At 37.2% G+C, this 15,801-nt stretch overlaps 1 protein-coding gene across 1 annotated transcript in view; it reads left to right on the top strand.

The window, feature by feature from the left end:
• The first annotated feature begins 2,406 nt into the window (after positions 1-2,406).
• Positions 2,407-15,801, top strand: part of LOC123609314 — a 110,422-nt gene continuing 97,027 nt past the window's right edge. Inside the window, exons 1-3 of the mRNA XM_045500342.1 lie at positions 2,407-2,444; positions 4,923-7,259; positions 14,355-14,546. Coding sequence (XP_045356298.1) covers positions 5,006-7,259; positions 14,355-14,546 — 2,446 coding nt within the window. The 5' untranslated portion in view covers positions 2,407-2,444; positions 4,923-5,005. The remainder of the gene's footprint in view (positions 2,445-4,922; positions 7,260-14,354; positions 14,547-15,801) is intronic.

The raw sequence follows: 15,801 nt of genomic DNA, 5'->3' as shown, positions 1-15,801 counted from the left end.
CAGCTCAGGTCAGGGATTCAGAGTTTGTGGGATTGAGCCCTGTGTGGGGCTTTGCACTGGCAGTGCATGGAGCCTACTTGGGATTCTCTCACTCCCTCTCTCTGCCCCTCCCCTGCTTGTGTCCATGCAAGCTTGCACGTGCATGCTCTGTCTCTCAAAATCAATCAATAAACTTTAAAAAAAAGGTCTTCTTAAAATAGACTTTTATTAATGATCAACAAATTAATACACAGTAAAAGGAAAGAATACATTCAGAAATCTAAGAAGACATCATTAAAAACATAATTTGATACAAACTGAGCTATCCATCTAATTCACTTGGTCATACATATTTATTAGGTGCCTATTGTGTCAGGCACTGTGCCTGAATATTCAATATTCAGCAGTACATTTAATTTCCTGGGTCAAAGTTGTCATGCTCTGAGGTAAAGTGCAAACTAATTATAAAATTTGCTCTGTATGATCAGAAGCAATCTCAGGGCATCTATATACCTTGTATATCTGCTCAAAGACAGAGTTAGCCTAAGTCCCAACAGCCTGGGTTCTAGTCTTCAATAGCCACTATTAGTGTGATACAGGAAACAAGGATTCTCTGAATATCAGTTTCTCCCCTGCAAAATGAGAATTTTGAATGTGATGATCTTGAACATTTAGATATTCTGGCTCAAAAAGAGTTTATGGTTTGATCAGCTTTATCTAAGCATTCATTTGCAGCTCGGATGTGAGAGATATTCTCCCAATGTCAGGTGCTCAATACAAATGCGTGTGTCTAACAGATATGTATATATTCTCCAATATAAAGTTAAGAATGATGAAGTTTGACTGGAACCATTTATCACACATTTCAGTTGTTTCTTCAAGACAATTCTGTAAGGTGAAATTTGCTACCATTTCCATCTCAGAGGCAAAGGAAACAGCCTCACAGAAATTGCATGACCTGCCCTGAGTAAACAGCAGAGCCAGACCACAACCAAGATCTTCTGAGTCAAAGCCCAGAGTACTGTGTACTAAACACAGTGCAGCCGCCTACATTTCGCTGTTCAAACTATATGGGACCATAGAGAAATAATCAATAACCCAGTCAAGTGCTTTTGAAGCATTTTTTTTTAGATTAGAAAACCCTTTATGTATAAGACAGGGATTAAAAAAAAAAAAAGAAAGATATTAATTACATGTTTGTAATCCTCTCCCCCACCCAACCCCCATGTTGGTCTTCTAAGAATAAAGGATTATTGCTTGCTTAGTCAGCCATAGGAACTTAATTGTGCATATTGGGAGAGAGAATAGAAAGGATAATTGGAACACGCCAAAAGAGTGTCAATGGCTCTGTATAAAAAAGATTGCCTCAGGAAAAAGAATTTTCAGAAAATTATGAGATTTTGAGAGTTTCTAGAGGAAAAGTGATTTGAAATTATCACATACAATGATATAGGGGATTTTGAGGAGAGAGATGAGTTAAGAAGAATTTAAATAAATTTTTCCAAAACTGGTCACAAAACAGCCCCCCCTTTTTTTTTTGAGTTACCTGTAAAACAGATAAAAGTTGAGCTGTTCTGCTGAGGTGTCCAAAGGCACAGTCTACCTAATACACGCAAAACAAACTGCTTTAGAGAGAAGCTATTTCTCTTCACATCTCTGCAGACAGTTTAATCCTCTAAAAGGAAAGCAACTGAATCAGGCTTAGCTCTAAGCACAGGCAGATAACTACTGAGGTGATAGTGGGGAAGTTATAGGCTGTGTCTCTCCCAAGTATCTTCCCTAATACTTTTTATTAAGACATCATCAACAGGGAAAATATCATTTGTTTCACAAGAAAGGTACAGAATTTTATCTTCTACAAATAATTCATTCTTCTACAGAGACTATAGAGTGTGTATCTAATCTTTTATTTAAATAGGGTATATGGAGATAATGTAATGGTGGCAAACAATCTCCCTACCCTACTTAATTTATCAGGGCTACAAATATGATGATAATAAATTTAGGTCAACTTCACAAAAAATAGATATTTCTATTAGGCTAAGAAAAGTTGGAGTATAAAAATGATCAATTAAACAGAATATAATTTTATAACTTACATCCTAAATATCTACACATATGAAGAAATATATGTTTGAATATTCACATAGTATATAATAATGGACTCTAAATAGTTGGCATAGATGAATATTAGTTAAGTAGAATTAAACAGGATAGAAAATATAATTATAGTAATAAAATATATTTGAAGGAGAACACTATTGGATACCCGAAATGATTTTATGTTTCAAGCTGGCAAATGAGTTGTTAGTCAGGAATTTTACTAAACCTAATTCTGAGTAGAAAATAACCTTGTATTTTATGCTTTTAAAGGACAGTGAAAGCTCAAGATCCTCAGCTCCCCAAAATGAGGAGGAAAAGAAGAAAAGCCTATAAAAAATGGAAAATCCTGAATCCCACAGTATGTAAGTCTAATTCATTGGTTTTATAAGTATATATAAAATGAACCTAGCCACGTATTTTGTGTATCACAGAATGTCTATAAAAGTAGGAAGACAAATGCTTAGAAGTGTAATAAAATGATTTAGAAGTTTGATCGGTTGTCATGTATAAACATCTGCATTCATTATTAATGGCATATATTATGAATAAAAATTTAAATAAAAATATTCAGACAAAGAATATGAAGAATGCTATTCTTAGAATCTGTTATCAGTGGATTATTATATAACTATCTCAGTTCTGTCTTGCTACTCATAGAAATTGAACTACAGTCAGTTGAAAGAGGCTATAAACTGTAAAATTATAAAATTAAAAAGGGCTATAAACTGAACTGTTCTTGGCGTGAGGGTGTTATTTTAAGAATAAATTGTAATCTATAGTTTTGGAAGGCAGTCCACTAGTATATAAATTGCTATAGTATACATGGTGTATTATAAATAGGCTTTAGAGAGACATGTTTCCACATCTTTTCTTCCATGATTTCTGCATTACAGCTCTCAGATTGTAAGCAGACCACTGGGAACTGTTTCAGTACTTGCCTTGAGAAAAGACATTCCCTCAGACTAGAAGAGAGGCAAATGGTAACTCAGTGGAACCCCAGCGTGTTTGAGAACCTAAAGTTGGAAAGTTGTGATTCCTAAACCTACGAATCTTTATTTGATTCTGAAACAGCAATTCTATTTCTGCACCCCATACTTCTATGCCACCTCTAGCCAAACTTTGGTAGGATGTTATTCTTTTTCTCATTAATGATAATTTTTTACTCTTTATGTAAGTATTTTTATAAATATCTTTACTAAAATATGTAGGTATATATAAAATCATAGCTTCATAGCCAAATTGAGAAAGCGTTTTAAATCATTAGAGGGCCGCCTGGGTGGCTCAGTCGGTTAAACGTCTGACTTCAGCTCAGGTCATGATCTCACCGTTAGTGAGTTCGAACCCTGTGTCAGCAAAGAACCTGGAGCCTGCTTCAGATTCTCCATCTCCCTCTCTCTCTCTACCCTTCCCCAGCTCATGCTCTGCCTCTCTCTCTCAAAAATGAATAAACATTAAAAAATTAATAATTATAAATAATCTTTTCCAACTTTTAGCTTAATCACCTTATTAAAATTATCTCTGTGGAGACCTGGTTCATAGATTTCCATGACATCACTATTTGTTGCCCATTCTTTCTTTTCCTTTCCCAATACTCTTTGAGATGTAGTTTAAAAGATATGAGATCTTTGCATTTTGTTCATTGTTTAAGAGTTAAAAAGTATACATTTTATTTTTATTATTTATTTTTTTTAATATGAAATTTATTGTCAAATTGGTTTCCATACAACACCCAGTGCTCATCGCAACAGGTGCCCTCCTCAATGCCCATCACCCACCCTCTCCTCCCTCCCACACCCATGTTCACTGTTTTTTACCTAAGATCTGCTACCTCAAGCTCAGGTTCACAAATTTTTTAAGCAAAACATCCTAAAATTATAAAGTAGAGAGTAAAGGTTGCAAGCTGGCAGTTCTAGGGCCAAAGCTGGTCCCTAAATATATTAGCCTCCATCTATAGAGGGTTTTTTAAAATGTGAGACCATCCTTAGAAATTAGGAGATTTCACAATAAATCCAGACTCTAGTTCTTCTCCTGGAAAATGATAGTATCTGACAATACTAGGATACCTTCTCTGTCCTATAAAAAAAAAAACAAAAACCATTCTACCCTGGGCAAAGGTAACTATCAGACCTGTTTAAAAGGCTGTTTATAACTCATATTTGGATCTCTTTATTTGTTGTACCTTCTCAAATTAGATCAAGCTTTATTTAGCCTGTAGCATTATAATGCCATGTTCAAATACTTGAACATGGTAACTTACTCTTTATCAAGAAGTCTCAAAATTTATTTGCGTAAGTTTGCTCTGAAATTTTCATTTCATCCATTTTGGAAGTCTCTGTTTTAATTTTTTTTTTTAATGTTTGTTTATTTCTGGGAGAAAGACAAAGGATGAGTGGGGGAGGGGCAGAGAGAGAGGGAGACACAGAATCCAAAACAGGCTCCAGGCTCTGAGCTGTCAGCACAGAGCCTGAAGCAGGGCTCAAACTCATGAACTGAACCGCGAGATCATGAGCTGAGCTGAAGTCTGTCTCCCAACTGACTGAGCCACCCAGTCACCCCTGGAAGTCTCTGTTTTAGAATAAACTTTAATTACATTCTTATTTCCTAGAACTACCTAGCAATATTCTGTATTCTAAGATAATTGATTTAAAAGGAGATATTAGAAATGAATTTTTGTGGAAAATATCTTTGCATACTAGAAATGAATGAAAAATGTTACTCAAATTACAAAGAATATGCATGGAATTGTACCCAAGAATTTGCATCCCATCTGCTCTTCAAAAGGACACAGAAAATATTTTTCTTCTTTCTTTCTTCCTTTTTTTTTTTTTCTTCTTGTTTAGGTGAACTTCAATCTGCTAATCAGGTATACCAAAAAAATATAAAAGATCTTGAAACGGAAGTCAAAGGAGACACCCCAGAAGCCATGTTTCATCAGATTAGGGCGTTAGGGAAATCTAAGGAAAATGGAGATGAGCATACATCTGCTTCTGTGAATGGAAAACAGAATTCACTTTTCCTCCCTAAAGATAATAAACAACTTTCATCTGACAGCAAAATAAGTAGGGAGAAGGAGAATGATGATCCTCCATCATCCATTTCTCATCAACGAGACAAAGTGTTGTCAGTGGCCATGTTTAATGACTGTAAAGAATCATTATCAGAAAAAATCATACTGCAGGATTTCCCAAACACAGTAGAAGCCTTTAAACCAGCAAAAGGCAAAATTATTACAGAAGTGAAATGTGGGGCTTTCAGTGTGCAAGTAGAAATCAAGAATAGATTTTTCTGTAAAACAGGAATGCAGTTCCCAACAAAAAGGAGATGTCCAAAATGTCATCAGCATTACTTTTCCAGACACAGTCAGAGATGCTATACTTCTAGAAGCTGCTCTTCTATATACAGGAATATGTTAGTAGAACTAAAACCTGAGGTGCCATCTGAATCTGAAGGAGAAGTTGCCAGAAAAGGGAGACCTTCACTAAAAGTAAGCATTGTAGGAAAAGAAGTTAAAGTAAAATACATGAGTAAGAAACAGAATATATTAATTAATATAGCTTATCCTAAAAGAAGGGGAAAAAGAGCTAAATACAGAAACATTTCCTCCGATCACACTACTGAAGAATGTTCCAGGTCTTCTCTACCGTCTGATATTAGGTGCCCTGAAAAGTGGAAGCTTGAGAACAAGCATCAGAGTTCAGACTGTTTTCATGTTTCTCCTTCTATTGTGTGTGCCGTCCAGAAGGAGAAGAAAGTTGATAGAGAGGTGGAGTTTCTGTGCTCAACCCCTGAGAGGGAGAAGACTAAGCCTGACTCACTATCTTCAGTTTTAGATGACTGTGAGGTAGAATCTGCCATGTCTCAGCAGAATGACTTTAAAATCGGTCAGAACATCCTCAACAAGAAAAATTTCTCTGAGGCTGAGACTCTTCTCAAAAACATTCCTCCTATTTCACAAGGTACCCTAAAGACCACAAGTTTAAGTGATACAGACTTAAGTAGCATGCCTTTTGAGGATCTGAAGGATGTGGTTAGAGAGAGAAAACTCGTCTTCGATATACCAGAAAATATCACATCAGACTCATGTACACGGCAAAGCCCAGAAGGAATAAATTATTTGCCAAGTGCCATTACTGACATCTTCCCAGTTCAAGATGGCAAAGATTCTGACTTCTGTTCTTCATCTTCTCTGAGCAGGCAAGTGGTAGGAGAAAAAGCAGCCAGCACTTATTGCAAAGGCAGCAAAATTCCAACTGCAGATTGTTGTGAGGAATCAAGTTCTTTATCTTTGCCTTCCAGTCAAAATGTTCTGAAGCCTTCCACCTCATTCAGCCCATCCCACTGGGCCACCAGACAATCAGAAGTGAAAGAAGTCCCTGGGGATACATTTTCTTTTAATCATTGTGCTGAACTTTTGAAAACCTGTGAGGAAGAGCATATTGATAGGACTGACAGAGACTTTAACAAGGCCGCTTTACATAGTGACTCTCGTACAAACGCACAGCAACTACTGGAAATGAAGAGTACACGATGTCCAACTCTCAGTCCTGAATCCTCCAGCAGCCTCTCTGCCAGCAGCCCACTCAACAGGAACAGCCATAGCACTGTGCAATGGAGTCAAACAAAATCCCAGACAGGTCATCCAGAGATAGCAGTGCCCAGCAAAACAAAAGAGCTAGTCATGACCTTAATAACTGATGAATTAGAGCAAAGATTAATTATTCATAATGATAAAGGAGGCACGGTTTATTCTAATTGTCCCATGGGAATAAAAAATCCTAAAGACTCACCCAGCTCCCTGGGAAATGGTGAAAAAGACAAATTCGAAATAATGCCAGTGGTAAAGAATGCATGCCATAGAGATTTTGAAGACCTATCAGATGAGAACCACAATGAAGTCTGTTTCCAAATGGATTTGCCGAACACCACTGAGTTCAACTGCACAGAATGTGCTGCAGATAATCTGTTTATTGAGAAGACACTGACCAATGATGCAGACCAATATGAAAACCAAGATGACAAAGGCCTCGGACTAACCAGTTTTAAAGAGGAGCCAGCAGAGTACCAAAGGATTGCATCAACAAAGCCAGATTCTGAAGGAGATAAAAATGACCCAAAGGAAACTTACTATCACCAAATAGACATATTGCTGTCGCCTCGGAAGCAGAAAGCCTTGACAGGTACAGTGGCTATATAGAATCTTTAACTTTCATTGTTTTTCCATGTTTGAGCTTTGGAAAGTCTTAACGTGAGGGCTTTTTTTATTGCTTGGGATTTTTGCTTTATTGCTAAAGATATATTGAGTATTTTAGAATTAGATGAATATGGGCAAGCATATATCACTCGGCTTCCTTACATTATCACCTACCCCACCCATAAATAGTGCATAACAAAATCACCCAGGCTGCGGTTTAATATAAAGTTTTTAAAAAATCAATTTCTCTTTAAAAGGTTGATGTATTGCCAAATCAATTTTGTAGGAAACGTTAGCCTTTTGCCAGTCTTAAATAATCTACCATTTCTTTCCTTCTTGCAAACTAAGCATATTTATAATAGAAAGAATATGTTTTTGATAAAATGTGTTCTTAAACCTTGCTGTGGCGTTGCAGAAGGATGGTATACATATTTCAGGAGGCCATGTGGAATAGTAATCAAAGCAAAGGACAAAAACCAGAAACGGCCATGGCTAATCCTGATTGAGCTATCTATGGGGTGTCAGACCTCAAGCAGACCTCTGTCCACCCTTGTGCATTGGTTGACCCTGCTCAAAACATTGATAGAACCCAGCAGTTCTCCAGACCTCAAGAGGGCTAAAATAGAAGCTCTTTTCTAAGTACATAATACTGCCCTATCTGCTTTCGATCTTGGGTCGACATTCTATCATTTTGGTCACTTCACAGAAGGCCCTTGTTGTTTTTCCTCAATAAGTCATAAATATTTTATATTCTATGTTAGCATTATTCCACATTATATATTAAAATACATCTTGAACAAGCAAAAACTTCCTTCCAAACCTCCAGTAACATGCCTGATATGTCCAGAAATGAGACTTGGAATGATGAAACTATCTCTTCTTAGTTGTTCCATCCCTAATTTTTAAATAGAATTAATACAATTTAGAAGTAGAAATAAAATACAGAAAGCACAGTTATGTAAGCATTGGTATAAAACATGAATTTACTGTATAGAGGATAAATGTCCTAAAACAACGCAAATGCTGTACGGTCACCTGCTTAATATGAACACCCTAAAGCAAAGATCCATCAGTCACAGAGACTGCTTTCCAGCGCCGACATACCCCCAGATAACAGGATCAATGGCATTAACCCCAATGTTTTCATCAGTCCATAATTATTTGAGTCAGCAAGAGGCAGACCTGAAATAAGAGCCCTTGTGTCTCCCAGAACAGATGTGTTGCTCACATGAATAAATCTCCCTCCCAGACTGGCTCTCCTTCCCCCATGGTCATTCTCCTCCCTGGACTGCCTCCCCCAACAAGGCCTATTTCCTTGTAAGTTAATAATTCACGTTGTAATTCCCCCAGAGCTGATGCTATACTTCAATAAACTTTGAGGTTGTCTCATTTGGTGAACAATTGCAGCTACCAGTTCCCTGTTACTGTGGTTCATCAAAAGGTGCTCCTACAACTCTCCCTTTTGCCCCTTTACTCCTCTTCCCCTGGATCATTCTGTTGCAGCCACAGTGACTTCCTTGAGTTGCTAGAACCTGCCAGGCAAGATCCTACAATACATCCTTTGCTTGGACTGCTCCCACTACCTAGACCACTCTTCCCCCATTTGCCCAAGTTGTTCATTCTCATCCCTTGAAGTTTTTGACATGGTACCTTCTCAGTTCTCAGTGAGGCCTTCTCACACCACTCAACTTAAGACTGCAATTGGAGGGGCGCCTGGGGGACCCAGTCAGTTAAGCATCAGACTTTGGCTCAGGTTATGATCTCGTGATTCATGAGTTCAAGCCCCATGTTGGGCTGTGCTGACAGCTCAGAGCTGGAGCCTGCTTCGGATTCTGTGTCTCCCTCTCTGTCTGTCCCTCCCCTGCTTGGTGTCTGTCTGTCTGTCTGTCTGTCTGTCTCTCTCTCTCTCTCTCTCTCTCTTTCTCTCTCTCTGTCTCAAAAATAAGTAAAAAAAAAAATTTAATGTGGAAAAACTAAAAAAGAAAGAAAACTGCAATTGGAGCATTGTCCATTCCAGCCCAGGCGTAATCTATCCCTCTTCTGTTTTACTTTATACACACTAGTTTCACCTTCTTTTTTTTAATGTTTATTTATTTTGAGAGAGAGCACAGGGAAGGGGCAGAGAGACAGAGAGAGAAGATCTGAAGCAGGCTCTGCACTAACAGCAGAGAGCCAGATGCAGGATTGGAACCCATGAACCCCAAGATCATGACCTGAGCTAAAGTTGATGCTTAACCGACTGAGCCACCTAGGTAACCCCACCTTTTAATATACCATGTATTTTACTAGTTTATTTGTTCTGTCTTCTCCCACAAGAATGTAGTCATGAGGGCATGGATTTTTTTTTTTTTTCTGTTCTGATCATTTCTGTATCCACAACACCAGAACAGTGCCTGTCCTGTAGAGTAGGCACTCCGTGGATATTTGCTGAACGAAAGAATTCAGGGAACTCACATCATGTTTCCTTGTGCAAAACTCTATTTTCACATACAAAAACAAACAAAAAAATAGGGAAATGCTTAAGAAATTTAAATGTTTGTATTAAATGACATTTAAATCTATCAATTTTTGCACGGACTTGACTCTCCTAGAGCGCTATTTTTATACTTTATTCAATATTGTTATTATACTATTGATACTTCAGGCCAGGATTTTATAATCTTTTCAGGGTGTGGATTGCTTTAAGGAACGAGAATATCTTTATACTGTTGCACTAGAAAATTATAAATTTGACATAGGCATAAACTGATGCCTAACTTTTCAGAAGGGTCCTCGAACTCCTCAGATTCTATCCACATACCTCAGATTAAGAATGCCTACCATGAGTGCTGACTATAATACAGACAGTCCCTGACTTACAGTAGTTCAATGTAAAATTTTCAATTTAAGGATGGTACAGAAGGGATATATGTTTAGTAGAAACTGTACTTCAAATTTTGAATTTGATCTTTTCCCAACTAGTGCTTTGTGGCACCACACTCTCTCTTGACGCTGGGCAGTGGCAGCCGCAGCTCCCAGCAGACACATGGTCACAAGGTTAAAACCATTCTGAACCCATACAGCCATTCTATTATTTTCAGTATGGTATTCAATAAATTATGTGAGATATTCAAAGAAGGCAAGAGGTAATCTTGTTCATTAGTTATAAAAGAGGTTTTGTGTGAGAGGACTTTGCCCAACTGCAGGCTAAGTGAGTATTCTGAGCACACCTACAGTAAATTGGGCTAAGCTGTGATATTCAGTAGGTTGGGTGCATTAAATGCAGTTCAGACTTACGACATTTTCAGTTTACAATGAGTTTATCAGGACAGAACCCTATCATAAGTCGAAGAAGATCTGTATTATGTAGTTCCTTCCTCCCATCTGTCTGTGTGCTTGCGAATTACCTAGATTAGCTGTCACAATCTGGACTGCTTACAGAAGCCAGGAAGATCATGTAAATGAGTAAAGCAGGCTATGTGAGAAATAATGGAGTGTTGGTGACCTAGAGGGAGCTCTATCCTGAGGGAATGAGAATACAGGTCCAGTACAGCCAGGTCTTTTGGTTTTTCAAGAGACCTGGAGATCTGAACTTTTGTATTTATAATAAATATATTTATAATATTTTATAAATATTTAGTTAGTTTTGAATTTATATATATGTATATTCATATATATACATATATACACATATATATACATATGTATGTATATATATGAATCTCTATACCATAAGACTTTTTAAGACAAAGTATAGACTAAACAGTCTATGATCTCTGAACTAGACAGAAGAGAGCAGGTGGGGATGGGTAGATGGTGGAAAGTATAAAAACAAAAACAAAAACAAAAACAAAAAAAAAAACAGTGATATAAAGGAAAGGGTACCAGTCTGAAACTCTTAAAACTAAATTCTGGGTTCTTCCTCTGCCAAGTCAAGTCTATACATTCTTGGGTAAAGAAGTTTCTCAGGACCTCATTTCTTCAACGGTAAATGGACTGAAATGTATCTTTAAGAACTCTGCCAAAGAACCAAAATTCTATATCATAATATATTTTAATGAAGAAACAAAAATTAGGGTACTCTGAGAGAATGACAAGGAGAGAATCAGAAGGATTAAATGACATTTACATGGCATAGAAATATTTACAATTAAATAGCCCTTTACATATGACATAAAACTTACATGTATGTTTAAGATAGTTTAACTTGCTGTGTTGCAAGGAAAGAGTGATCCTAGAAGCTAACACCAAGGCAAATGGTATAGACTATGGCAGCTCTGAGAAAGTTTGTGGTTCCAAGGTCCATGCCAAGCTCTAGACATAAAAAGATTAGTAAAGAAAATACTCCTTTTCTTGTAGCAGAATGCAACCTTTGGGATAATTTCCAACAAGCTAACTTTTAGTGAAACTGGGAACTTACCACACTGGCACCCATTTCAGCATTTCTCAGTAGATGAGCAAATCCAGGGCCCAAGATCCAGGGTCCAGCCTCAATGCCTGTGTCTTCTTCCAGCAGGGCTTCTCCCAGCTGACCATCTTCCTCTCCTTGGTCTCCATCTCAGTTGGTAGACCACCCTTTGGCTTCCAAAATAACAGCTTTCTATTTTTAAACTCATGCTTGATAAAACATTAGTGTGTCTTTTAATGGGTTAACATATTGTTCCTACAGAGTGATGGTGTGTATTTTAATAGAGTCCTTCAAGATACTTGAGTGTCTTCGTTCCAGCCCCAAGCACACTGCCTTATTCCTAGAAAGGCTCAGTAAACAAGTGATACTCATGGAACAAGGAAGAAGCTTATATGTGAATGATGGTTACTGAGATATAGATTCGATTCACCAAGTAAAAACTTTCTGTTTGAAATATTTAAGGATTATGCTGATTCAGGGAGTAAACAGGTAATAAATTTGAGTATGGGAAGTGTTCAGGCTTAGAATGAATAACTACTTGGTAAAAATCTCATAGAAGTGTTTTAAGCATCTAGAGGATGATTAGACCAAATTACCTTCTAATAGTTTTGCAAACCTGAGATTCTACAGACACCAAGCAGGACAATGGGAGTAATGCTTTGCACTCAGCGGGCATTACAGTGGTTCTCAAATGACACTTCAAAACATACTGTAGGGCACACACTTTCTTTTCATTTAGGTACCTAAGAAAATGTTAGAGGAAAACTTTCCCCACGATATCACAGGGCCATACTTCTATTACACACAGTTTCCTAGGCTCATAGAACTTCTTTTTTTTTTCTCCAGCAATTTCAGAAAAGAATTGCTTTCAAATATAGAAAATTCTCCTCCTCATCTCATGATGCCTTCAGAGTCGACCTGGACTCTAAATCTCAACAAATGGAACTAGAGCAACCATTGGAGACAATAGCCAGAGCATCTTTAAAAGTCCACCACTGTTTAAAATTCAGAAGGCAAAAAGTAATCTTGTGCATATCTGTAGCTCCAGTAAGGGTGGAAATTATTATATAGAAAATCAACAGTAAATATAAAATGAATGTAATTTTTCTTCCCCCTTTAACTTCTTAGGGAAGCTATAGGGGTCAACAGCAGAGTTATAGAAAATTAGAGGTATTAGATAATGGCTCTTCCTACTTCCCACTTCTCCCAGACAAGTGAAATTTAAAATGTTATGGATCAAATGGATCATTAATAATTATATATAAAATAAAGAAAATTGGGGCACCTAGGCAGCTCAATCAGTTAAGCATCTGACTTTGGCTCAAGTCATGATCTCACGGTTTGTGAGTTTGAGCCCCACATCAGGCTCTGTGCTGACAGCTCAGAGCCTGGAGCCTGCTTCGGATTCTGTGTCTCCCTCTCTCTGCCCCGCCCCTGCTCACTGTCTTTCTCTCTCTCTCTTTTTCTCTCTCTCTCTCAAAACTAAATAAACATGAATGAATGAATAAAAGAAAATCACTTATTCATGGATATATCCCATTTATTAAATAGTTCTAAGTACAAATTTTGATACTGATAAATCAGATTTTAATTTACAAAGACCGAATTTTAAAACTCATTTGCTCCTTAGAATAGAATAAAAATAGGGGCATCTGGGTGACTCAGCCAGTTAAGCTTCCTACTCTTGATTTTGGCTCAGGTCACCATCTCAGAGTTCGTGAGAATGGGCCCTGTGTTGGGCTCTACACTGGCAGCGTGGAGTCTGCTTGGGATTCTCCCTCCCCTTTACTCTCTGCTTCCCTTCCACTCGTGCTCACTCTCTCTCTCTCTCTCAAAATAAATAATTTTTTTTTAAAAAATGGATAGAATAAAAATATAGGTTGATATTTGGCCTCTTTTTAAATTGATGTTGCTTGCCTTTCACATAGTATCAAAAAATAAAAATAAGTAAAATCTTAACCAATTCCAGCCTATGGAATTACTTAGTACGTATTATATGCTTTGCTATTTTTGGTTTCATTTTATTTTACTTTGTTACTTGTTTACTTACAGTCTGATTTTACTGCAATTAATTTATTTGTAATTTTCTTGCTTCTAATCAATATACAGCTTATGATGACAGAAGGCAGCAGTTTGGAATTATGTAAAGTATTTCAAGTTATTTATTCAAATATAAAATGATCAAAGCCTCATTCATTTTTTATTTTTTCCCCCTGTTCCTTATTTTAAACCAACATATGCAGCAAGAAAAGTATCATGAAATTTGCATTCTTGTGATTAATAGAAGTTAAACCATAAAGGATTTGAGTACAATAGTAGACTTATTATCATATTTTGTAATTTAACTAATTCAGGTAATATCTTCTTTTTGAGAATTCAGGGGGCATAATTATCAGTTTATGTGAACTTTGCTCTTCCAGAATAACTAATATAATATCAGGAATATTGCTGGTACCCAAGGATTATCAATTGAATTGAACCCAACTGAAGTAATGCATGGTGATCCTCTGCCTTCAATCTGTATGGTTTTTTGGTTTTGTTTTTAAGTAATACAAGTTTAAAAATTGAATCATGAAAGAGTTAAATGAATTATTCTAGTTCTAGTCTACAGTGATTCTGTTACACAGACTGGGATATTTGAAAATCTGTCTTGAAATATTGTCTCACTTTCATACTTCATGTGGTTTAATTTAGATTGGAATCTGGAAATAAATAGCCTCCGCAAGTTATCCCAGGAATTGGCTCCAAGAGGTACAAGGGCCAGTGATGGTTCCCAAGAAGAAGCAATAGACCAGTGGGCCAGAAGGAGGCAGCAATTCAAAGATGGCAAAAGATGCAGCTCAGCAGGGGAAAGTTCATTTACCAGCAACATCACCGAAGGGTCCAGTGAGTAGAAAATCATCTTCTTTTCCAAAGCCAGAGCAAAGCAATAGGTGAAGCCCAGAGTCCCCTCCCTCTTATCGCCAGGATATAAATCCTATTGTTTGAACATGGCAATGTGGTGATTATGTGCCTTTATGTAAAAGATATTTTTTAGGGGCGCCTGGGTGGCGCAGTCGGTTAAGCATCCGACTTCAGCCAGGTCACGATCTCGCGGTCCGTGAGTTCGAGCCCCGCGTCAGGCTCTGGGCTGATGGCTCAGAGCCTGGAGCCTGTTTCCGATTCTGTGTCTCCCTCTCTCTCTGCCCCTCCCCCGTTCATGCTCTGTCTCTCTCTGTCCCAAAAGAAATAAATAAACGTTGAAAAAAAAAAAGTAAAAAAAAAAAAAAGATATTTTTAGAATAAATCAACTCTTCATTATGCACTAAAGAATCCCAACTTGGTAATTTATCTCCTCCAAAACACACACAACTGCCTACTAAGGCTACTCTTCTCTTCAGAGACTGAAATAACTAACTATAGGATTCTTTACAGAATTAATTTTGTCCCCTACTTCAAAGAATTTGAGTTGCCTTACAAAAATATGTATTATGTAAAAAGCTAAGGGTGGTATATTTGATTAAAAGAAACAGTTTTCTTCTTGATTTAACATTTATAAAATAAGGAATTGTCTTTAAATTGATATATATTTTAGTGAGATGGTGTTTCTCTTGGTATTTAAAGAGTGTTATTAAATCAGCATTATACGCCAGTCTCACAATCAATGGTAACTGAAAATGGAAGGTAGGTCATCAATGAGGTAATACAACTGAAGGGAAAATATGAGTTAAGGAAAATAGAGGGAAGCATTAGTACATTTAGTACATACTACCCCTAATCTGGCTTTAAAATTCTAGCAGCTAGCTGTTAGAAGATAGTTATGTAAGTAATAGACATCTGTCATTTGAAGGTTATTTACAAAACATACCAACTGTTCATGAAAAACACTTATAGGAAAACCTGAGCAAACATCATTAAGAAAGAGAAAGAGACACAGAAAGAAAGCGAGAGGGACGGAAGGAAGGAAAGACAGGAGGAAGAAAGGAAGGAATGAAGGAAGTGTGGGAGGGAGGGAGGGCAGAGAGAGGGAGGAAGGAAGGAACAGGAAGTGGTGGGGGGGAGAGAGAGAGAGAAAGAGAAAGAAAGAAAGAAAGAAAGAAAGAAAGAAAGAAAGAAAGAAAGAAAGAAAGAAAGGAAGGAAGGAAGGAAGGAAGGAAGGAAG

Source organism: Leopardus geoffroyi, chromosome A1, assembly GCF_018350155.1.
Source record: "Leopardus geoffroyi isolate Oge1 chromosome A1, O.geoffroyi_Oge1_pat1.0, whole genome shotgun sequence".
Classification (NCBI taxonomy): domain Eukaryota; kingdom Metazoa; phylum Chordata; class Mammalia; order Carnivora; family Felidae; genus Leopardus; species Leopardus geoffroyi.
Note: the sequence above shows the minus strand (reverse complement) of the source record. Positions and strands in the feature narration are given on the sequence as shown.